The sequence below is a fragment of the Aphelocoma coerulescens genome (genome assembly GCF_041296385.1).
Source record: "Aphelocoma coerulescens isolate FSJ_1873_10779 chromosome Z unlocalized genomic scaffold, UR_Acoe_1.0 ChrZ, whole genome shotgun sequence".
NCBI lineage: Eukaryota > Metazoa > Chordata > Aves > Passeriformes > Corvidae > Aphelocoma > Aphelocoma coerulescens.
The window spans coordinates 60,040,819-60,066,746 of NW_027184085.1; the positions used below are offsets into that span (position 1 = coordinate 60,040,819).

Sequence of the window (25,928 nt, forward strand, 5' to 3'; positions counted from 1 at the left end):
GGTACACATTAATATCTTCACAAAGCCTTAGCCTTCCATTAACCAGGAAGTTCTCTGTGTATTGGCAACATATGGTTCAAGAAATCTATTTTTTTTCCCCAGAAAATGTGTCCCTTAGGCATATACTTCCTCTAGATTACTGTATTATGAAATGTTTTTCTTTAACCATACTTACAGCTTTTCCTTGGAATCCCTCCTTTAAGCACACTTAAAAGTGCAAGTGTTTGGAAAGAGATATAGGCATATAAATGCATATCAAACACAGGCATAAAATATGATTGCTACTTGGCAAGATTTTCTTCTCTTTTACCTCTTTATCAGCAATGACTAATTGCTTTCTTATGCTGAGTGCAGCACTATTTGTAAGCTGACCAAATACTGTACACATTACTATTGTTGCTGAATGGGGTATTAACTTGAAGACTGGAACCCCATGAATGCTTGCACTGTGGTTTACTCCTTAGGAAAAGAAAACATGAAAATTCCATAATTTCTGTTTTCTAGCCTGTTCCCTGCCCTATTATTTGTCTTGTTTCTTGGGGATGAGCACAGGAGTTAACAAGCGTAAAATAGTGTTGGAGTGAACGCTTTCAGGATCCAGCATATTCTTGCTCCAAGAGGGAGTGTGTTTTCAGTTGCTGGACCTCTGCCTGTCCCTTTGGACACAAACTGTCCTGGTGGAGGACTGCTGTGGAGCAAGCAACACATTTGGAGTTCATTGCCGTCTATCTGCGTGTTACCAATATTCCCAGCCATGCTGTGGCTTATGGAAACCTTTTAAAAGAGGATAATGTCTGGCTTTTCTTTTCTATTTGGTCAACATTCAAAGCTCTGTCTTTACAAAACAAATTTAATTTGCTATTTTAAAGAAAGATGGCTGGGAGAAACCTCACTTTCTACCATGAGAGGGTAAAAAATAATCCACTGCCCTTTTCAGTGTAAGCCTTCAGACTGACATCCAGAGCTAAATCAGTTAACAATTAGCTGTAGTTGAAGGTTGGCTTCATGGTGAGAGCACTGTAAATTTAACCAGTTTTTCTTTCTAAGCATACAAGTTAAGGGAGTTCATGTAGTGTCCGTGTCCTATGCAAAACATAGTCCAAAATGCTCCCATATATAATTTGGTGCAGTAAATCAAAAGGGCTCCTCCAAAACTTACAGAGGAGCACAGGCTTTTTTTTTTTTTTAAATGTAAAATCATTACTATTCAACAGGACTTCTTTAAATCGTAACATCATCTTAATAGAAGTTGCAGCATTTTGCCGACCTCATCAGTAGTTCAACACCACTAGTGAAAGGGCTGGATAAAATGAAGCATGTAGGTGCATCAAAAAGCTTGGGGGGATTGGTGGCCAATGTTTAGATTTTTGCTTGTTGAAGTGGAATTGAGGATCTAGGTTCATCATCTCTCTCTACACTTCTGAGAGCCAGGGCTGCACGGCTTTAGAAGCCATTTAAAACAGCCTTTTTGAGATGCAGCTTTCAAAAGCTTTGTGCTTAGCCAGTAGCTGTTTAAAATAAACTACAGAAGCACAGGCTCTACCTGCCCAACCCTGTGCCTTCTCTGTGACGCTTTAAATTTCAGCTCCTTGTGTTGATCTGTCTCTGCCCTAGTGAGTCTCAAATTATTTTTCTGAGCAGTGAAGCAAGATCAAGGGAAGGAGCAGGGAGAGGGTCCCTGCTAGGGCAGCCTGTAGCCAGGTGATTGGACTCCTCTCCAAGGGAGATTCATCTAGGGAAGGAAAATTAATTTGCTGGGCTGTTCAAAAGGAGACAGGAGAAAGGAGGGCTGCTGTCAGTCTGTCTGGCATTATCTGAAGAAAAAGAGTTATATGCCATTCTGTTTGTGAATAATCCAGTTCTGTTAGTTTGTGTTTGAGCATGTGTCAAAAATCCCTCTTTTAATGGGCTCTTTAAGAAAAGTAGGTAGGGGGACATAGTTACTCCACATCAAATTAAGGAGGCTCAGAATTCCTTGAGTCCTGATGAAAATAACTCACTTTGGCACATGTGCTGAAAGGAAACTTTCAGAATGGTTTTGAGGTCAAAATGCTGTCGTGTGGATGGCGTTTGGTGCCCTCTCCCCAAAGCAGCTGAGTCACTGGGAAGTCCAGGTGGGAGCTGTCTTTCAGAGACAGTTAGACCCCAAGCATCTCAAGCATTTTAGGTGCTGATGTACTTCTCAGATCTAGCTGCAAAGAATGTTTGAGTCTACAAACACGTCACTGTCTCAGCCAAACTACCTTTCAAATTGTGCAGTATTTTCAGTGGGGCACATTCTATGAATGTGCTGTTTGTTGGGGTATATATGATATGTGAGAAGCTGATCAGTTCAGAACAGCAGTAAAAATGTCTAGAGCATTTGTAATGGAAAAAAGGCATGTGAGACGTCAGTCTCAGCTGCTGCTGGAGTCATGGGTTCTTGGGCAGATCCATGGGGTGAGGCATTGTCTGCACTGTCACTCTGAGCAGAACTGGTGTTCAGCCTTGTGCTTGTTTCAGAGCCATTTTGTACCATCAGCTCAGAAAGGACCAATAGGGATGGTGCAAGCTGGCCCGGGACATTTCCCACCTGGAGAGGAATGCTGCAGAGTGAGCACACTGGTGTTAGGCAGTTCTTCATTCCCCTGGGGGGCATGAGGGTAGAGTGCCTCATGATGTCACCATTTTGTAGTTCTTCTGGCATTCCCACTGAGTTTCAGCCATTTTAGACGTTGTTCTGTTTTAAATTGATTTTTTATTTGCTTTTTGACTGAGCCAGTACCAGACAGCATGGGCTGACACTTCAGTTTGAGTCAGGCATGTGTACTGAATCCAGCCAAAAGATGCTTGACTTCAATGAAGTGTACTTACCCTCTTTCATATGCATTTGTTGAGAAGCACAGAACTGCCAGCCCAGTGGCAGCACCTCTTAGCACCCTGATCTGGAAGGTTCAAATCCCCTCTTTCTTTGGAGTCATGTTTTGAAGGACTTTTGAAACATTGCTCAGCCTAAGACAGGATGTTTACCCGTCACGGAAGCAGAGCAGTGCATACATTCCTGAGCATGGGGAGGTAGCATGGTAAGTGACTAATGAGACTTGTCTTCCCTACCTGTATTTATAATGTAAACAGGACACTCCAGTTCCCTAGTCCCAAGCACCACCACTTCTGACTCTCGCGCTCGACAGGGTTATGATGCTAGGGGACGCATGCTGGATTGGAAGGATCCGCTTGGTTCATCTGAAAATACAGATCCATATGTGGCAGTTTCATCCCATAATCATCAAGACAAGAAGGGTAAGGCCTTGGAAATGACATCCTGTGGTGAGGAGGGAGGGGGAGGAGGACTAAAGTGTAACTGCTTCCAGCTGGCTCAGAGTAACATGTAATGAAACTCCTGTGCTATAATTAAAAGCTTATCGTAAAGTCTGAAACTAAACAGCCAATCTTAGACTCAGTCCTAGATAATTCACTGCCTGAGAAAACCACACAAAACAAATAGAAGTGTATGCCTTTATAGAGATTTTTGTGCATGTGTATGGGAATGAGGGAAACAGAGGAGATTTAGCTCTCTTTAAATTTGATCTGCCCTGTTCTCTGACAAAGCAAGAGCCATGGCTTCCTATTGTTCTTAAGGATGAGTTTCTATATTGCCTTTCTCTGTATTCCCAGGGCAGCACAGCAGTTCTCAGTTAATTTCACATTATTTCCATCTCTCAACACCATAGAATCATGAAGAGCTTTGATTTGGAAGGCACCTTAAAATTATCTTGTTCCAATCCCCCTGCCATGACCAGGGACACTTTCCACTTGACCAGGTTGCTCCAAGCCCCGTTCAACCTGGCCTTGAACACTTTCAGGGATGGGACATCAACAATTCTGGGCAAACTGTTGCAGTGCTTCACCACCCTCAGAGTAAAGAATTTCTTCCTAATATCTAATTTAAACCTGCCCCCTTTCAGCCTTTACCCCTTGTCCTATCACTACATGCCCTTGTAAAAAGTCTCTCTCCAGGTCTTGATATATCCCCCTTTAGGTACTGGAAGGCTGCTGTAACATCTTCCCAGAGCCTTCTCTTCCTCAGCCTGAACAACCCCAGCTCTCTCAGCCTGTCTTCACAGGACCGGGGTGCTCCAGCCCTCTGATCATCTTCATGGCCCATGTCTTTCTGTGCTGGAGACCCCAGAGCTGGACACAGCACTCCAGGTGGGGTCTCACATGAACAGAGCAGAGGGGCAGAGTCCTCCTCCTCAGCCTGCTGGCAAAGCTGCTTTGAATGCAGCCCAGGATACATTTGGCTTTCTGGGCTGGGAGTTGCCCTGATTCAGGTACTTTACACTTGGCCTTGTTAAACCCCGAGGCTCCTATTGGCCTACTTCTCAATCTTGTCCAGGTCCCTCTTGATGGCATCCTGTCCTTCAGGTGCATCAGTCACAGCACACAGCTTGATGTCATCTGCAATCTGCTGAAGGTTCACTCAAAGCCACTATGTCATTGATGAAGATACTGGTCCCAAAATTGACCCCTGCAGGATACCACTTGTCACTGATCCCCATTCAGATATCAAGCCATTGACGACTACCCTCTAGATAAGGCTGTCCAGTGAATTCCTTATCCTTTAAATTGTCCACCCATCAAATCCGTCTGTCTCCAATTTAGAGAGAAGGATGTTGTGCGGGACCATGTCAAAGGCTTTACAAAATTCCAGATAAATTACATACTCTTTCCTTGTCTGCTGATGGAGTCTCTCTACCAGGTTGGTCAGGCAACACTTTCCCTTGGCGCAGCCATGCTGGCTGTCTTAAACACCTCGCTGTCTTCCATGTTCCTTAGCAGAGCTTCTAGGAAGGTATGTTCCATGGTCTTCCCAGGCACAGAGATAATGGGACTGACAAGTTGGGAGTTCCCTACCTTTTTTTAAGATGGGTACAATGTTTCCCTTTTTCCTGTGACTTCACCTGACTGCCACGCTTTTCAAATATCATGAAAAGTGGCTTGGTAATTAAATCAGCCAATTCCTGGGACTCTGGGATACATCTCATCACGTTCCATAGACTTAGGTATGTTCAGGTTCTTCAAGTGGTCCCAAACCTGATTTTCCCTTACAGTGGGAGGGACTTTGTTCCCCCAGGCATTGTCTTGTGAACCATACACTTGCGAGGTGTGAGAAGAGAGGTTGGAAGTGAAGACTGAAGCAAAAAAGTTGTTGAGTACCTCAGCCTTCTCCTCATCCACTGCAGTTTGCCAGCCTTGCTCACCAGGTGGAGCATGCCTTCTTCAACCTTCCTTTTCCCTTCCTGACCCCATCCTTACACAACCAGTCTGTGTTCCTATACTCTTCCCATGATACTTGTCCCTTTTTCCACCACCTGTGCATTTCCTTTTCGCCCCTTAGTTCAGCTAGCAGGTCCCAATACAGCCATCCAATCTCTTGTCTTCCTTCTCCGATGTCTTTCACCTGGGTTTCGCTCTTCCCTCTTGGGAGATATCCTTAAAGATCTGCTCCCTTGTCCTTGAGGGCAGTTTCCCAGGGGGCCCTACTGACCTCCCTGAGAGAGCTGAAAGTTTGCTTTTCTAAAATGCGGGGTCCTGGCTTTACTCTCTGCCTGACCCATGTGCCTGAGGACTGTGAAATCCACCAGTGCATGATCACTGCAGCCCAGACTGCTGCCACTTTGACATCACCTATCATTTCACTTGGGCTGGTGACCATCAGGTCCCGTATACCAATATAGGTAATGACAGCCTACTCTAGTTTAACCACTGAAGAACTGGTAGTAGCCCTAGTCACTGGGCCTCAGTCACACTGTCTTCAGTGAGACCTGAGCATAAAATACCTTTTAGAATCATTAGTGTACATTAAATCTTGCATAAATGACTGCTCGTGTGGAGAGATTCTATGTTTTGTTTTTCACACACCAAAAGGTTGGGATTTAGGTGTCATTTCACAGTGCTCAGACCAGTGCTGAAGCACAGGCGTCTAATACAAACCCTGTCCTTTGGCCTCCACTTGCCCTTTGCCAGACATACAGGGAATTAGGCAGAGAATTGCCAACATTTGCCACTTGAACATAGAGAAGAGGAACCTTTTCTCCTATGTAAAGATGGTAGTGCCCATCATTGTATCTTGACCCTCATCATTCTTCCAGCTCCTTTTAATCTGTATCTCAGAGACTTTAAAATGGTCCCTTTCAAACAGGGGAATTAGGTTCAAATAGCTCCACTGCCTAGAGAGATCTGAATCCTTGTTATTCTTCTCCAGGGTGTTCTTAGATCTCTTCTTTCAATCTCTGTTCTGTTGAAGATGTTTTGCTCTGTGTGGACTAATTAAGTACTCAGTGTGTCAGAAGGAAGATGAGTATGAACAAAATTCACTTGCTGAGTGGTTAGGGCGCTCACCAGGGGCAGGAACATAGAAGTTCAGTTCTTTCTGCTAGGAATACTTGATATAAAACACTTAAAATATTAATTGAAATGTGGATTCCAGTCTCTATTGTTCATGCATTTTATATGAAAAACTCATTAAACAAAAGCATCAGCTGTTCCTAGAGAAGCTACTGGCATGCGAGACCTGATGCTTTCCATTGTCTGCCCAAACTAGTAGGTTACTAAATCATATTCCTTCCCCTCCATCTGACCCACTGAATCTTGAATTCTCTGCATTAGTTGTGGAGGCTTTCAGCAAGGGGTGTGATGAGCACATTAACATCACAGAACAGTCTTCAGCAGAGCTGCACAACAGCTGCTGGTGGTCTGGACCCAGACTGTGACCTCAGTGCCTGTTATTGATGACAGCCCCAGATACACAATGCCTCCCACAGTCCAGGGGTATCCAGGGTTTCTCACTGAACTCCCCAGGACTGACCTCAAAGAGCCCTCACAGTTCCTAGCCATAAAGGCAATGGGCGTCACCTGGCTGGCCCAGCAGAGACAAAGCCTGAAGCACTTTTCCAGCTGAGGAGGTCAGTCAAATTAGGCGTGAGATACAGTAAAATTTCTTGAGATAACCATGGAAAATATTAATCTAGTAGCCTTGGCTTTTAGGCTTATTGGCAGGAAATTGAATATGAAGATTTAAATTCCCACAGGCAGAGGATGTGAACTTGTCCCCCACCTCCCAGCTAATTAGCTTTTCCTATAGAAAAAGGGGAAAACTGCCCCTGTTTGAACAATTTTTTTTCTTAGAGCTTAATCCTGTAGACATTCTGGGAGAATAACTGCAAAATGTAAACCAAAAAAAGTGAATTTCTAGAACCTGATCAGTCTTGCTTGTGTGTTAAGCATGGAGCCTCTTTGCATTCTGCAGACCTGTGGGCTGCTGAGCCTTGGCAGAGGAGGAAATTCAGGTGGCTGCAGTACTCAGACTCAAAACCATCATTTCAGGTGCAAGGGACTGACAGCATGAAAGATGAAACATCACGCTCCTAATTCCAGTTTAAGCTCAGTTTGAGATATCATCTTCATTTTTTAATTCCTCATCCCTTGCTCTTCAGTTGTAGAAAGGCAATTGGGAAAAAGTGGTTTCTGGGTATCACTTACATAGCAGAGGGAAGGCACACAAACCTGCATGCCCTCCTAAAGATGGCATGTGATTTACCTAGCACTCCTCTTTCCTCTCAACAATGTCAATGGTAATGCTGACAGCCAAAATATGAGGATCTTTTCTTTCTCTGTCCAGTCTGTTACTAACACCTGTTATACAAAATACTTCATTCAAGGGGACATTTCTTAGAAAATCCAGTGTTCCCACTTCTGAAAATAAGTGGTGTCATTCTCTTGTCCACCCTGAAAGGGGGAGGTGGGCGGACGGACGGACGGAAGGAAGGAAGGAAGGGAGGGATAGAGGGATGGATCCTTGAACACAGCTCCTCTGCTGCCTCTAGACAGGAGAGTGGTGTCAGAAACCACCAAAAGTGGAAGATCTGCCCCTTTATGTACCCAGAGGAATGCAGAGATATGTATGCATTTTAATGGCGCTCTATTTGTTATGTGTGAGTCCCTGCTTTACAAGTCTTCTGAAAAGCAATGCTTAATAGATGGAAAGCTAGCTCTTAAAAGCATCTTGTATGCCACTAGCAGCTTTCAGAAAAGCATGCAGTGAAAATATTAATAAATTTATGGCTGTTGGATTCTAATAATTTTTTGCTTCAATTCACTGGCTGATGAAGTGGCTTACATTCAATACTTCCCTCCCCAGGGAGTGATGGTTACCAAAGAGCCTTATAAGCACTTGACAGGGTCATTTAAATATCATGCATTCTTTGGTGCCTAATTATGAATATTGACAAAGCTGGAAGCAGTCTACACACATCAAAACAATGGTGGCAGAGGTGACCGCATGGTTGTTTACCATTACCATCTCCTAGTGTGCTGTTACTCCTTGCCTTGCCCAGTCAGAGCCAGTTAGCTCCAAAATTCTGTTGGTTTGTTGTTTCAAAAGGGCAAAGCAAAGAGTTCTTACACAAAGTTTAATCAAGAAATGTTACACTTACAATCCTTTTATCAAGATTTTGTTTCCACTTTTGCTGTGATTTCTTTTGCTTTCACACATTCACAAAAAAAATATTTTTTTTAATATTTTCTCCTTGTTTTGCAAGGTGCTTTGTGTTTTTCTTCATTGGTTGTGTCTATTCCTTTGAGCAGTGTTTTCTTTCTTTTTCTGTGCTCACAAATGGCTCCTTACTGATTATACTAATTGTATAGAATCCACTTGCTGTTTTCTTTACTGTAGCACGGTTGCTTTGATGATGTCACATCCATCCATATGCTTCACTTTTAATTCAGTGCAGGCATCTTGGGGAATATCTGTGGGGGCGTGAAGACGGGGTTCTTTAAAAGGGTTGACTCATGGGAATGTGACATTTGTGTGCCACAGCTTTAGTAGCTAAATATACTCTGGGACTGTTGTTTCTGAGCTACATCACATTTCTTGCCAAGATGAAAATGTGTAGTGCAACCCATAGAGTGGGAATTGTGCATTGCCATCCCACTGGCATTTTCATTTTGGCCATTAAGGAATCTGCTCTTTCTATTGCAGGCAAAAAAAAAAAAGCTCTGATTGGGCAAGTTACAACCCTCTTTCCTATTCTCCTCCCATCTCCCCAGAAAACTAAATCAAACCAAACCAAAAAAAAGCCAAAAGAACAGCACATGTTCTAGAGTATGTTTATGTTTTGTTTTCTTTCTGGCTGTGTTTTAGTGTTAATTTAATTGTGTGTTTCTCACCTTTGTTGAAACAGTTTCCCTAACCTTGCTGTCTAACCTTCCCCCCTGCTGCCATTGTACTTGGTCTTCCTCCCTCCGCAGTCGGAGTCATGAAGCTCCTGCTGTGGAGCATTCCAAGGCTTTACCCTCTACACCCCCGTAGTGCCGTAGTGCTGCGTCCCTCTGTAGTCGTCCTACTAACAAAGGGGGGAGTAGAGATGTATGGCTGTTCGACAGGCCCCCGTGAAGAAAACAAAGTGATTTTCTTCAAGAGTAGCTAGCCCTGTCTCTCACTACCCTGCTGCCCTTCTCTGCTGCCTTCTGTCCTTCCTGCCTCCATTCAGAAATGCCTCATGCTTCTCTAGTACAGGGTTCATTAGTGCAAATGTAGCCAACAGCTCGGTTTTCTCATTTATTCCCTAATTGCCTGGAACCTGCCTTTTAATCACAGTTTTGATATATTGGTTGAAAATTAGGTTATGATTTTGTGGCTCTGCTACAGCTCCTTCTTCACAGCATTCAGGTGGAAGTGGCTGAGCTGGGCACTGAATGACAAAACTGTAGTGGTTAGCAGTCTTTAATGCTTGTATTCTTACTTGTCTCAGCACTCATTAGGGAAAGATTGTGAGGTGGTATCTCCTTTCCTTAACAAGGCTTTTGTTGATATCCATGTAACAAACGTAAAAAACTGATTAGAATTGGGACGTGATGATCACAGTTTACAGAGTTAAGAGTTGCTAGTTTATTTGGATATCAGGAGTGCTGCTTTAGAGACAGTATCTGGTAGCACCTATTATTTTATAGAATATATAATCTGTATTATTATTATTAATAACTGCAGCTCTTCCTCTGGTAAATCATTAGCAATAGTCAACTCCTCTATTTGGAGAGGGCTGTGCTCTTGGGGAGCCCAAGAGCTGTTCCTTTTAAAACCTGCTTCCAGAAGATATTTCATATTGTACACAAGTGGCAGTGTTACTAAATTTTACTGTGATTATCACTACTTGAAAGATTTGCCAAGTGCTGACAATGCTTGTCTCTGGAGAGTCTGCAAATGTTCAGGCAGATTCTGCTGCAGTGAGACAAAATTATAAGAAACTTCAGGTACAGTTATGATAAAGAATGTAAAGTGCTGATATAACAAGATACTTTACAAGTAGACATGAAATGAGTGGGGAAAAAAATCTGTGGCAAAACAAAGCTTCAGACTTGTTTTTTTGCATAAATTTCTTCTTCTTTTTTTGCATAAGTTAAACAATTAATATTCATCACAGGAGAGCCGAGTTTTGCACCAAGAAGTACATTTGCAGAGTATATTTTTACAAAAAAAATTGTTATATGCTAATATGTACCAGGATCTAAAAGATTCAAAGCAGTTTCTATGTCAGAGAAAACAGAGGAATGTTATTATCTCGTTGGCATTATGTAATAAATCAGATGAGGAATTAAAGTGGCACAAAATATGTCAAAACTTAGGTTTTGAGTCAGTATTTGCAGGTCTGAGTGGAAGGGCTTGGACTTTCAAGGTGTCAAGGTGAAGCAAATACTCTGTATTTCATCAGTATCATCATCCTGACACAGTCAGAAGGAACTGATTGATCCTGAAACAAATGTAAGGCTCGTGGGAGAAGGATGGGATTGGGAAGAGATGTATTCACCCAGAGCATGTGCTTCTGGGGGAAACTATGCAAACACTGCTATTCATTCCCATATCTCAAACCATTGTATGCACAAACATAAAACAATTACAAGTACTTTGCAGATCACTAAGTTTCAAGCACTGAGGAAACAATTAAGATTGAATCAGACCAGATCCTTCATTTACCATACTTTTAAGTCTTCTGCCCATAGTCTAGTAAAAGAATGTTGTGAGAAAGGGAGTAGAGAATTTGCTCTGATTTTGTCTATGATTCTGTAGCATGTGGCTGAGATTTGGAGTGAGAGGTGCGGTTACTCAGAGCTGTAGTGGTTCACAAAGTGATTTTACGTAGACAAGATGATGTAGTCCATTTAAACTTGTATAGAGCCACATCTAGATTAAAACGTACCGACTTTTCCCATTAGGATGAAAACAGAGGTTGGTTGGATGAGTCTGTGCTAAACAAAAATCTATAGGTTTTTTTCTGAAATGTTCTTAAGTAAATTAGCATCAGTTTATTGTAAACACCTCTGTTTCCAGAGGGAGGCCTTATTTATATACTGGTTGCTTGGTTGAAATTTTTTAAAAAATATTTTTTTTAGAACAAACAACCAGCCCTATATTTGCCTAAAATGCCTCTAATGAGCAACTTGTCCAGGAACTGAATGTCTCATAAACTACTCCCAGCATACCTACTGTGGAGCACTGTTTCAGCGCTGTATCAGATAAACACCAGAAAGCCATTGTTAGTAGTTACATGGGACCAAATTTCCCAGCATAGTTTTTAGTGGCCAGATAGCTAAGTCACTAGACCAGACTAATAACTCACAAACATGCCAGAAGATTGATGATCTCACCACACTGGAATCGCTGGTATCCTGTGACATGCACCGGGAGGGCTGTGCAGTCAGGAATAAGGGAACACACGAGGCTTGTCCAGAGAAGTGACACTGATCCTTCTTCTGTTCTGTCTTGCATGTATAAGCTGTCTGCTCCCAGGGCTAACTAAAGACAGCTAATCATCTCAGATAACATCCTCAAGTTCAAACAGTGACAGTAGAAAAGTAGATGCTAATTAATAAAATGGAAATTGTATATAAAATTCATTAAAGAAGAATGCTGGAAGGATGTTTCTGACAACAGACTTTCTTCAGACTTGTTTTTATGATGTTTTTCTAAGTTTCCCTGAGAACAAGAGTTAAGAGACAGAGCAGAGACAAGGCGTTCAGAAAAGATGTCAGGAGCTAAGTCCCTGAGCAGGGCCACATCCTTAAGCCAATTTTAGTCAAACATGGGGTTATAATAGAGTATGGGGCAGTGATTCAGTGTGCCTTCTTTGTGACTAAGTCTTCATTTCAAACCTTATATAAAGAAAGCTACAGCTCATTTCATCACAGATTTTCTGTAGCAGCCATCTGAAAGTGTAAGGAAAGGAACAAATTTAACTGCAAAAGACAGGCAAGGATGAGGAAATCAAAATAATAGTGGGGTATATTCCAGCACACACCAACTGCCTGTGCCACACTTAAAGAAATGCCTATACTTCAGCACTGGTGCACTCACTTAACATTTTCAGAACTCAAAACGTTTCTACATTTCATTAACAGTACAGATTTCAGATTTAACTAGCAGAACTGGAAATGTTGAGTGGCAAGATTAGAACCGAGAGCTATTTGCTGTTTAGTAGCCAAAAAAAAAATTACATCACTGGTAACAGAAGAGGTTGTGTTGATATGCAACCCCTGGTTATGAAAACAGCTTCTCTGCTCCCAAATTAGTAGATCCTACAAATAAAAGAATGGTGAATTTTAAAATAGATATCATCAAATGTCAAGTGTGGCTTCTGGAAACAGCAGGTATCCTTGACCTGTGATTGTCCACCTGCATAGATTTCAAGTCAGGCTATCCGTTTCCAGGCTGCAATGAGCAGTACAAGCTTGTCTTACTAAAAGAGGGAAAAACTGTCATTGCCCCAGGACCCTGATGTGCTTTTTCAATAAAAGAGGCCACGCCTAATTTGTCAAGGCAGCTGCTCAGGTTTCAGGGCACTAGAGCTATTGTGTGAGGGACCAGATCCCCAGCTGCATTCATCCACTGTCACCCCGAGAGGATAACTCTGTGGAGGAACACAGACTGCCTCGTGCTCCTGTGTGACCTTTGTAGCACTGACATATTTATCAAGAGCTGGGAACTCGCTGTAGGGTGTGCTTGCTCCACAGAGCCACTACTCTATCTAGAAATAGCAAAGCATAGTTGGTGGACAGGATGTTGAGTAACGCGCAATTTCGTTTTTGTGATGTTTATATTGATTATAAGGAGATGTTGTGCCATATAAAGATGCTGAAATGGGAGGGCAATCTAGCCCTTTAAACAAGACATCTCTGAAACTGCTTTGCATTCAAAGGGATTTAATAGCAGAAAACCTAGTAGCTGAAAGACATTTAAGGCACCTTTTAGTGTTGTTAATGCCAGTGTACAATTAAAATGTCAATATGCTGTTCGAGATACTTGAATAATTCATTTTTCTCATATAGGATGTGCCTAGTTTCAAAAAGTGTATTAATTAATAGTTCAGATGTAATGTTGTAATTTTACAGTGACCTAAACATTCACAGTCCTGGTTCAGAGCACTTTTAATATGGTCTGTAAACTGTCAACTGTTTAATTACCTGCCCTGTAAGAAACACCACCTACATTTTTCTCATACACATTAACTTCTAGTTAATGGTTATCAACATCTCTTTAATTATGTAGGAAGCATCCCAAATAACTTTTCCATTTTTATTAGTTTTCTTTGACTGTAAAAAAGGCACGCTTAATTCTTTGTGTCAGCATGGGCTGGTGCTTACTGATCAACAGCATGTAGTTAATTAAAAAATGAAAAACCTGGAGAGGGCATAATTTAGGTTTTGCAATCTCAGTTTTATTGAACATTAAGTACAGATAACAAATGTCATTTTGTCTGGAAAGCAGCTGTTCCTCTGAATTTCCTTCATTTAGTCAGGTATTTAGGCAGGTGTTCCTTCAAACTCTTTAATAGTCATTTAGTGAGGCACTGTAGTCTCCGCTATCCAGTTACCATTGCTATTGCTTTTCCTAGACTTTAATCATGTACTCTAAGATTGTGCCAGTAGCTGAGAGAGAGGATAGGGAAAAGATATGTTGTTATTCTCATGTTGCCAAAAAAGTGTCTTAAGGGCACTCTATTGAAAAGTTTTGAAGCAGATAGTGCAAATTTACCATTGTATCAAGAATGTGCATCCTAACATCCCTGTGAGCAAAAAAGGAGTTTTGTTGGCAAAGCTGTAAGTTTTTTTTTTAAATCTCAGTCCCTCATGCCCAGAAGAGACTTGTCACAGTTAGGCAACTAAATACACAAACAACTCTGTGTACACTGAGCATTGGTGTTCTTAAACCACCAGCTGATAGTCTAACAGCTCTCCCTGCTCCAGCAGAGCAAAGTAAGTCAGGGTCCCTGCTGAAGCATATTTTAACAGCTCCAATGGCATTAGAAGGGCTTAGGGCAGTTTATAGAGTAGTTTCTCAGGAAGCATTAAGAAGCATTTCTGGCACAGCTATACAATAAAGCAAACATTTGGAAATGGCTAACAGCACACTCATCACCAACTTTATGTTAGCCAGGATATTAAACTGTTGTTCTTCTACCGGCAACCAAAGATTGCTTATCTTCTGTGAAATAAAATCTTAGCTGAAGGTGCAGCTTGATAGCATTTTCACAATTGGGCATAACTTAGACAGTTCTTCATATGCCCATCAAGGATTTTTTAATTGGAAAATAACACCAGCTGGATGCTGTCAATAATATGCCATCTTGTTCATGTTCCATCCCATCTTACCCACAATTGTGATAGAAAATAAAAGAGCAGCTGTTATATAAAAAAAGGAGGTTAGGGGGAAAGCAGGCACATTTTTCAAGCCCTACAAAGCTACTGCTATCCACTATCATGTTCTTGTAGAAAGAGACAGAGGAGTATTTTTGGAGAGCCTGAAAGATCTGCAGTTGCTGAACGCAAACAGTACCAGCACAGACAGACAATTTAGGCATGTGCAGAAACATCTGACCAAAGCCTTCATTTGAAATAATTTCAAAAGTCTTTCGAGAAGCGCATATGTTCTGGGTGTTTTCTTATTCTTTAAATAGGTATATTTTTATTCTTAAATCAATACTGAGTTCATGTTTGGAAGCAAGCAGGATGAGTGCGACAGCAGCCACAATGTTGGGTGGACACTGAGTACTGCTGGTTTTTAAGGATGCCCACTTTTTAAGGAAGTGACCTTACCAAGTGGTGCAGAAAGGCCATCAGTAGTGACATTGAGCCCATGGTCACTAGAGAAATTTAATTCCTGCTACCAGCTTATAGCTGCCATCAAACAGTTCAGCAATTTTCCATGTGTAGTCGTTGCTGAATGAGCCTCTCAAAGGAGGGCACGGTGCAGGAGTGCCCTCTGTCCATTCATCTGCCTGCTGTCCACACTGTGAAACCCCTGCCTTCACCACAGCCTGCCCAGAGATTTGTGCAATCATGGCTCATAACAAGGAACATACAGAGCACTGCTCTTTTTTTACAGATAGCGTTCAGCTTTATTTCTGCAAAACAGGGGTCTCTATTCAGTTAAAGAAATCTTACGGTTCTGCAGCACTTTATATGTTTCTTTGGCTAAATACGACCAGCAACAGGCAATATCCTGAGGCACTCATCCAGTAAGACAAATTAATTTTGTGTACGCAGGGTTTTTTTCATATCTCAGTGTGCAGTTCACACTCATTGAACTAAATTACTAATATCAAATCAGCGGCTACTTTCATATACCCAGCATCAAGACCTGGAAAGACAATACAGTTTATCTCTACTTGCTCATGGCAAGACAACTTGATAACATCAGCTGTGCTGCCCTGAAAGTTTTGATCTCACCTACACTGTGTTTAGAAAAGAGGAGAATAAATATATGTCACCAAGTGAAAAGAGATCATGATAAAAATTGATAGGGTTCCAATGCTAGGAAAAGAAATGAGGTTTTAACCTCTTATGTGGAAGTCTGTGTATCTGTAGATCAGTAAACATGTCTTGAGAGCTAGTCTACAAATGTGAAAAAGCCAGTCATGTTCCTTGTTACAGGAGCTACCTTCATGCTGACTAACTAGCTGTGTAAGCTCCCTGGTTTTCCTGCAGCGCTGGAAAATGCTGAGTTGAAGGAAGAGCATGAGCAGAAACTGGACAAATGACTATAGTAAAGTTAAATTTGACCCAGTACCAAAACTGATTGGAAGGCTGGGGAAGTTGTTATTTGCATCAACACCGCTGTTTGTGAGATGTTTGGTAAAGCAGACAGGTATGTCTGCCTGGCCTGCTGCTAGACAATTGAGAGGGTGTCTGTATGGAATTTGAAAGTAGGTTGGAGAGGACACTTGTTTACCCCACACTACCATAGTTAGATTACTGCTGGACTCAGGACAGCTTTAATGGAGCTGGGGCAGGCATCTGCTTGCCAAAGTATGTCCTCTGAAATAAAGCTGCACTTTCACCTCATTCAGGGAAGCAGACTGGCCATAGTAATTACTGAGCATGTTAAAAAATGTACACAGGAAACATCAATGAGATTATGGCAATAAAGTATTAATGTACACGCAGTGTCTGCAAGGTAGGGAGGTGGTAAAAATAATTAGGTTTACAAAAAAAGCAGAGAACTATAAATAAGACAGAAAAATGCATGAAAGAAGGTACCACTGGAAATTAAGAAAATTAAGGAAATTAAGAAAATTAAGTAAGTGAGATCATAGCAGCATCCAGACATGAAGTCCATCAGGGAAATGCTGTCTTTTACCTCAGGATATGGCTGGAGTAACTATGCTTGCTTTACTGGACATACTATGGATTTGAATTAATGTAACAGGAAAGAAGGGTTCTGATATTTATACTTGAAGAGTAGTAAGATATCGAAGAAGAACAAGCAGTAAAATTAGTCTTGCTAACTGTTACAGCCAGTGTTTCAAACTCATCACAATTCCTCAGTCACTTAATGTATTCAAAGGCAGATGAGGCAATGGGACTACAAGTACAAAGGGAAATGGTAAACCTAGTAACAGACATGTATAATCTATTTTTTGCCTACAACACCTGCAAGTCTTCCTGGAAGAAGCAGTCTTCTCGGTATCCCTGGCAGAGGCATGTTTTACTTCTGAAGTCTAGGCCTTTTGACTACACCTGCTGTATTCATGAGTGGAGGAGAAATGAAGAGTTAATCCACAGTGTTTGCTTTCTGTCATGCAATGTACAATGAGGGCATTTTAATGACAGGAGAGGTTTCATCCTCCCTCTGTGTAAAGGCAGAGCTAACAAGGGATCCAGCCACGTTCCTGACATGCACCAGCAGCCCAGCTGTGGGCAGAAGGACTGTCCCTAAGAAACACAGTCTATGTGCGTGAATAAACACTGTTGGCTTGGTCACATAGTTGTTCAACAATCTAGTTATAATTTCCAGGGGCCTCAGGGAATAGGAAATATAGGGTACTGTCTTACTATTTGTCTTCAAATGTTTAATAGATGACTCCTTTGTTAGTTCAGCTGTGATGTGTTCATTTGCACCACTAGCTCAAAATTAGCATTTACATTTTTGTGTCTTTAAAGAAGATCAGAGCTGATGAGGAAACAATTTTTGCTTTTAGATTATATGCGGTATTTGAAATTTAACCCAAATTCTACCATAAGGCTGCTTTGAGCTTCGCCTGCTAAGCAGAGCTGCTTATGTTGACATTCTGCAAGCTTTACTTTTCCCTGTTGTGCAGAAAGGCCATAGTTCAAAACAGGCTGTATAAAAGGAGAGGAAAAGCCACAGAATTTCTCAGCGACAGCTTCTTTTTCCTTGACACTGTTCATAAAAACTGCTTCCAGAAAGGCACTGGGCTGCTCAGAATACATAATGCCTGCATCAGGAAAAGGAAAAAAAAACGGAAAAAAAAGAAACACACACTTGTTCTGTGCCATCAGAGGAGCTCCATGCAGTGAAATGGGAACTGTGAAGATTAGAGATTCACTTTGCAGGCTACAACAACTTCTCTGGAGCCCTGAAATCATGCATATGCAGCCAAACATATGTAAATCTATTGTAACCCAGCTGTGAAAGATCCCCTGAAGTAAGCTAATAAAGAGCAGCTGTATGTGTTTAAGCTTATCCCAGGCATAGTAGAAAGGTCCCAGAATGTGCACTGAGGTTTCTTACGTCATTAGAGGAAATGCTGCAGACTTTAAAGGAAATTTGTGTTTTAAGATGCAAAGCAGCATAAAGTTTGTCTCTGCCAAGACAAGCTACAAAAGAATTAATTTTCCTTGACATTTGGATTTTATACATCTTGTTTTTAACTACTGAGAACGCCTGTGTTTTATTTTTTTTAAACGACCTGATGTGTCTGCTTACTCTCCATCATGCAAAGGCATCTAAAATTATCATCGCTCACTGGGAAAGGGTGAGAGGTGAAGGAAAGTACTGAAATCAGGAAAGTTCAAAATGATCAGCCACTGCGTACCACCTGCCAGTGGGAGAAAGGTTGTCAATGCTTTCTACTGCCAGAGCTGGCCCTGAGCTTAGCCTCTGGGACAAACAAAATTGGGATGGCTTCAGGACTGTAATGACCTTTGTTATATTACATATGCAGGAGGTTGTGTCAAACAAACCTTCTCCCATACCTGCAAACTTAATAAACTGGTTCATTTACAGGTCAGAAGTAACACACTTCAAAAAGGTTTAAGAGCTTGCTATTCCAGTCTTTTTCAGGTCTTGCCTCCCCTTCACTCCAGTGTGGGTGGAAGTTATCTGAGCATGAATTTTCTGGTTCAGATTTTGTAGTCTCCATCTATAATAATCTCTTGTTTCAAAATTCACAAGTGTGAATTCAGAAGGCCATGATGTGAGTTTTGTATGGCCACTGTGGCATGCAGAAAAATTGGATTGCAGGCTCATAATCAAACTATAAACAGATAATTGAAATCCGTTCTGAAAATGTTGCTTCAAGAGTCACAAGTTATCTCATATGGACATGTTGATCTCCCTTCTTTTTGTAAACCATCTTTTTTTTTTAGAGAGAGTCATGTTGGCAGTCATTCGTGGAAAGTGGAGAGAAATGATATAATGATGAACCAGCTGAAAGGAGAAATTAAACCACTGTTAAAGATCAGCTGATAAACCTGTCTTGGAGGGATTGTTTCTGAAACAGGTCTGATAAGGGGCCAGAAAACCCTAACAGAGGCCACTATAGCTGATCAGATTGCTTAGATATTTTCCAGGGCTTTGTTGCATGTTACTTCAGTTACATTATATATACTGATTTTGTTTTCATAGTTCTGAAGTATGATTTCTCTTCACACTTCCAATGATCCCCAGGTTTCTTGTAGCTGAAGGTTTTTTCTTTAACAAATTCATTCTCTCTCCAACTGCATGCACCCACTTTTTCTTTGCTGGATACCTCAGACTACTAGCTCAGGCAACTGACTTTCAGAGCCCTAGAGTGGCGTAAGAGAGGAGATGGATTGCTGTTCTCAACACAGTCATGCAAAACTTAAGAGTTGCAGACCTTTACAAGTCAACAATATAGTTTTACTGAGAGGGAAGGCAGGGGGAAAGCATTTTCCAGCAGCTTTAACTATGAATGTTTGAGCTGGGTTTTTTCTAGCTGGTGACACCAAGAGTCCAGAAAAATGGGTACTGGGTAGTATTGCACTGAGTCAGCACAGTGAGTCCTTGCAGCCAGGACAAAGATGAAGAAAAAGCCTTCCTACAGTTTTCAACAAAGCAATTATTTTAAACACCAAATCATTGGGATAATAGTGTGGTTGGTTTGTGTCAAATCTTGAAATTATTCCTTTGGGAAAACATTAGATAAGATCTCAGAAGTGCAGGGTAGACTTTGGTCATTCCTCTATTTTTTTGTCACTGAAATCTCAGAGTTCAGTCTAAATTTGTCTGGGGTTTTTTGTTTGGTTTTTTGATTTTTTAAAAATTACTATTGCTATTTAAAAAAGGGGAAGAAAGCTTGTTAATACCTGCAGGGATTTACCTGTCTGAAATAGTCTTCTAGCAGCATGAGACTACCTGTAAACACATTTCTAACAACTAGAGACACAAGTTGAAAACCTATTCAGTGGTATTTTTAAAAGGTATTCTGAAGCCCATAAAAACCTCCATTCATAATGAGTTTTTTTACCCGTGTTTCTTGCAAGCCTAAGGAGAGGGAGATGTACATCCGACAGAGAAGCTTGCACTGAAGAATGAAATTAACTGCTGAGTTTTCCCCTTAAATAACAATAGTAAAGAAATCATTGTGCCTTTCTGTAACAATGACTTGTTCTGTGGAAAGTCTCAAGTGATTTTGTAGCTGTTGGAGATGGAAGTGGGCTCATTCCCATTTAGAGAGGTGACATTTAACACAGCAATGGCACTCACGCCTCAACTGCTCTTAATGTGTGGTCAGGAGATAAATACTACTTTATTTCCTCATAGTTATTCCCTCATTTCCCTCCCAAAACATCATTCTTCATTTCCCACTTCAGTGTTTCAAGTTTCATGTGTATCACCATTTTGGGTTATTACTTTACCAACTGTTGCAGGCAACTTTGGAAAGACAGACAGTGACAGCTCCCTGCGGATCTGATCACAAAGCGATCGTGGTGCACGTGGCATGTGATCTTCTCATTGCTCAGGGTACACTGCTCCCAGCCATAAACATTTCTTTGTCTCCACACTACAGCAAACTGCAGTGCTCAGACTGAAAGGTGTTACTTTTCAGGACAGGTAGCTGTCATTCACACACCGGAACTTGCAGTGGCAGACCAGATATGGCTGGCTGTCCTTTGAGTTATCCTCACCAACTTCAGCCTAGTTGTGGAAGAAGCTAGCATCCAAACTCTTGTATCACTAAAACAGCTTCCCATCAAGCTATTCAAACTGGGAAGTCATTTGCTGTTTGTTTTCATTCATCGACCAGTTGTGAGGATTACAAGCTGGAATTTCAGTTTGTACTCACTGCAAAGCATATGCCAGAACTGAAAGGATTTTGACTGTGGGGCTTTTCTTGATGTTCTGCCATTCCTGTCACACAGGGATCGCAGGTGAGATAAGGAAATGTGCCTTCATCATGAGATGTTTCTTTTTATGCTGTTCGTGCTAAAAGGACACAGCTTTTGCTGGGCCTCTGGAGTGGAGGTGTCCTTTCTGCAGATTTCTGTTAATTGCTGTTCTCCTGAGACAGACACCTTACTTCAGATCTCTTTCCAGGGAGACCTTTGGTCAGCACTGTGCAACTGCAACTTTTTAGCAGGTTGTAGCTCGCTTTCATTTACTTCTAAGAAGATAAGTCAAAGACTTTAGAGAAGTCAAAGGCTATCATACTCCTTCCCCACAAAAAGTAAGCCATTTATCCTGCCAAGCAAGGAAATTTGTCTTTTTTAATGGAATTTACTATTGGAAAAATTGCTTTCCTTTTTTTTTCCTTCTTAATTACTTCAAAATTGATTGTTTTATTACTTGTTCTAGTGTCATCTCCATTCTAAAGATTGTGCTGGCAGGTCTGTGTTTGGTTGGGTCCTCCCTTTGGCTATTCACAAAGGCATGTAATATTCTTGTCCTTTTCCAGAGCTCTTTATGCTTGTACTTCCTCCAGTGTTGTCCAAGATACCTTACTGTGTCTAGAAGTTGCTTCGGCTAGCTCCTTAAGCAGTCTGGGACAAATTTCTTAAGACAATTCAGAAATGTCTATTATTTAAATAGGTTTACTTCTTTTCTCCATCATGGTCAACACTTAACTCCCTAACTTTGTTACATTTCTGATCACAGATCAGAGTGGGAATTTTTGTTGAAAATTGCAGCAGGAAAAGGAGTAAATAATTCAGTCTCCATGTCTTCCCTTATCTATCCTCCTTTAATGAAGTTTTTTATGTTGATACTCATTATTCTTATTTAGTTATGCACATGCCATGTATTCCTTAGAATGATGAACTCTATTCCTTTGTGATTATTTCATCTTAATTACATTTCTGCCCTTGGAACTTCTTTCCTATTAGAATTAGAAGGAGCAGAGCATCTCCAGAATATCTTCATCAGCATTTTCATACAGTACTCTTTTCAGCACTCTGCACATCTTGCTTTTTAACTTGTTTTTTTTTAGCATATGTACTGTCCAAAAGCCTGAATACTTTTGTTAATTGGTGAAAAGGAGGAGGCTCACCTTCTTGCTTATGATAATCTAGCATACAAGTGATCTATATCTTTGTATAACCTGTGGTCTTTTCTGTATTATTTTTACTCAGAGACATTCCACAAGTCTGCTTTTCACATCTTCCAGAACTTTAACAAAAAAATACATATTATTGACATAAAATGTCATGTCTCCTTGGTCATTCCCCAACTACCTGTAGTTAGATCAATGCTCTACATGTGATTTGTACAAGCACTAGCTCATTTCAGAATTGAATCACTTTGGAGGTCTGAAAACATTTTTCTAAATGTCTTCCTTACCAACCAGCCAGCCCAAACTGTGTACCTTACCTAGAAGCTCTGCTGGAAGAAGGAATTAATTATGCATAGCAGAATAACACAATACCATATCAGGTCTTCTCTTTCATTAGATGTGTAAGAAGATGTGATTTTGCATGTTCCAGACTGTTACAGCACAGGGTATACTGACTGAGAAAATGAATGGCAATGTTAGGAGATGTAGACAAAAGGACGTGGGATGAAATTACAGAAAGTTAATGGAGGTGGAAGGATCAGGTTGTCTATGGGAATCAGAATAGCCATGGAAAAGGGAGAGTATCAGGTGACTAGACTGGCTCTTTCAGTAGCCAGAAATAATACTTCATCACAGGGAGGAAGACCCTGAAGTTGTAAGCTCAGCTGTGATTTGTAAGGGAGAGAGCTTAACTTAAATGGAAGACTTCAGAGAGGTCAGTGTCAGCATGTTTGTGGCATTAATGACATGACATGTAAGATCTGATCCTTGGAGGTGCACATATTTGATGTCATCTATGTCTTTGTAACATTTTTGGGTTTGCTTTTATTTTTACCATCACACATCTCTGGAGTACAATGTTTATACAGGTATTTCTGTCAAAACTATCCCTTTCAAAGGAATAGTTTGTTGTTACCCAAAGTGATAGTCTCCATGCACTAGAGAAAATAGCCAGGAGTATGGATTCAGACCACATAAAATGAAATAAGCGAAGTCTTTTCACTTTTGTAAATGATATGTTGCAAACAGGAAAGTTTAGACATAACACTTTAAAAGTATTTCATTTAGAATAATAATTGTATTATTAAATAAGTACAATATGGTGATACTTATATCAGACATATTTTACAGTCTGGTTCTATGCAGCCAGGCCAGTACCTAATGTCTTAAAACTATGTCAGATAGTAAATAGCTGTAAGATTTTTTAATAGCAAGTATTTCCTCAAAGCTGGAAGTCCAAATACTTTACTTGTCTTTCAAAAACATATACCCTAGATTTTTCTGATTATTTTCTCCATTCATTTTAATTCCTTGAATAATGAGTGCAAATGAAGGATGCTGGACTTGCCATGTGGACTGCATGGTTCTTTAAGAATTGCAGGATAAGTAAAAGCACACACAATGAAGTCTGTAAAGTGGCATGAACAGTTCCCCTCAAACTTGACATGATTGGGATCACACACTTCCTTACTCATCCCAGACTGTGCAGGCAGTTACTGCTGATGTTAAGGTTTGACATGTTAATAGACAACAACCACCATTGTCAGCCTATATCATATTAAATTCCAGACCACCCCCACCCACCCTGTGGTCATGACAGTAGGATACTGAGCATTTCTCCTACTTTTTTATTGCTTGGTTTTACCTATTCCACAGACATTGATGCAGGGTCAAATCTTGCCTATTTTATTTTATTTACATTTTAGTTAGTGGGATTGCTTGCATAACTAATGACGCATGGAAGCGATCCCTGATAAAAAATAAACTATATATTAACCTGACACTGTGTCCAGAGAAGATCTGCCTGCCTAGAGCAAAGCCACTAATGTTAAATATCTTTTAGTGTAGAAAACGTAATAAACATCAGGAAGGTTTGAGTTCAAGGGGAAATCTGGAATCAGGCTGTTTTAAGACAGTCATAAATTTCTGTGTATAAAACACCTGCAGTGTGCACTTCATTTCAGCTACCCCTTTCATGAACACACAGGGTCACTCAGTCTGGACTGTGTAGCAATTTTGTAATGTGAGTGCTAATGTTTTGATACTTATTGATAACCTAAAACTGAAGATTTCACATTGCTTTTGTATGCAGTGATGCAGTTTTGTGCTGAAGGCTATCACTGACAGAGTAGGACTTAGCCTAAAGCAGAAGACTGAGAGTGCAAGAACTTGAAGTTTCCCTCAGCCAGTAGGAAATGTCAGGCATGGACATGAGTTTTGAGGTATTCCCTTTCATCCTATCACCAGATACCTGAGAGAGGGAGCAGCACTTTCCCCTCCACTCCTCATCATGAGGAAGTTTTAGATAGCAATGAGGTCTCATCTTCTCTAAGCTGAAAAAACCATGTATTTTCAGCCATTCCTCATCGCTGATGCCTTGTAGTCTTTTCACCATTTCTGTTGTACTCCTCTGGGCACATTCCAATATTTGTATATGGTTAGCCTTTTTTTCCACCAGGGCACATAGTTGAGTCATATTGAGCTTACCATAAACCAAAAATGCCATTTCCCTTCCCACAGGGCTGCACTCCAGCATCTTGCTGCCAGCCTATATATAAAAGAATGTTAGAATCATAGCATCATAGAACAATTTAGGTTGGAAAAGACCTTTGAGATCATCAAGTTCAACCTTTAACCTAGTACCACCACCATGATCTCTTCTAAACCACGTTCCCAAGTGGCACATTAACATGCTTTTTGAACACTTTCAGGGATGATAATTCCACTACTTCCATAGGAGCTTGTTTCAATGACTGACCACCCTTTCAGTGAAGAAAGTAAGATATGATAGTAAGATATGACTTTCCTTTCATGGACCCATGCTGGCTTTGACTGTAGATACTTACCACCCTTAGGTAGGCACTGAGCAGGGACTCAGTGTTTTTTCCATGCGAGACACATTGGACAAGTGCTCAAAGGGACATGTCTGAGAAGTTTCTGCATAGAAATCCATTAAATCAGATTTTTAAGGCTTTCTTAACTTTGTGACCATTCTTCCCATCCATTTAAGACTCTGTATCTGATTCTCCAGTTAATCACTGCAAACAGTGATTGTTTAGGCCAAATTGAGGCCAAATTAAGTAAATTTGGCCTCAAAATGCTGCAGAGTCTAGCATGTGAGTATCAGCAGGTGAAGGACCACAGGAGACCAACACGTTTGCAGTGAAATATAGTTCCTGCTGACTGTGCTGTTATCACTAGACTGTGCTTCTACATATAGCAATTTTGTACGTGGATTTAAATTACAGAACTAGGTTTTACTGCTGCTTGTTAAGTGCTGATGACAAAAAATAGTAGAATCTGCCTTTGAAGAAGCTGCTGGGCTTTAAAAGAGGGTTTTCTTAGAAACACTTAATTTGAAGATTGTTTCTAATTTTATATTGTTTTCTGAGTTTTAGTTTCCTGCCTTTACATTTTACTATTAGGATATTTATATGAATGCCGGATCTTATTTTCTTAAGTGATCATCTGCTCTTGCTATTTATTCTCCTTGTGAAATCATAATCCTCTGTGTTGTCGTAGCACAATAATTTCTGTGGCACCCAGCTGTGATGTCACATGCAGGTGCTTATGATTTCAGGAGCTGTTTTGCTTTTAAATATGAAGTTCATCTCTTGTAAACAAATATCGCTTTTCCACCTAAATGCTGCAGTTAACTTGGAACAGAAAAATGTGAACAATATTGTATCTATCCAGAATACTTAACAAAGGCTTCTGTGAGATAGTGGCAACTTTTAAGTATTCTTTTAAGATAGTTTGGTGAGGGGTATTTTGGTTCTAATTCTGCATTGTAAATACCTTCTGTACAAAACACATGAAAAGACCTTATTTTAGAAGTTGATTTACAATGTGAAAGTTTTGTAT

General features: G+C 40.7%; 1 protein-coding gene across 6 annotated transcripts in view; it reads left to right on the forward strand.

The window, feature by feature from the left end:
• The window catches only part of SEMA6A (semaphorin 6A), a 118,303-nt gene that overhangs the window by 87,581 nt on the left and 4,794 nt on the right, over positions 1 to 25,928 (forward strand). For 4 of the 6 annotated variants that reach the window (XM_069000917.1, XM_069000918.1, XM_069000921.1 and 1 more), the window contains one exon: positions 3,115 to 3,279. The exons of the other annotated variants lie outside the window; for them this stretch is intronic. In XM_069000917.1, the coding sequence (XP_068857018.1) occupies positions 3,115 to 3,279 (165 nt within the window). The remainder of the gene's footprint in view (positions 1 to 3,114; positions 3,280 to 25,928) is intronic. 6 annotated transcript variants of the gene reach the window in all.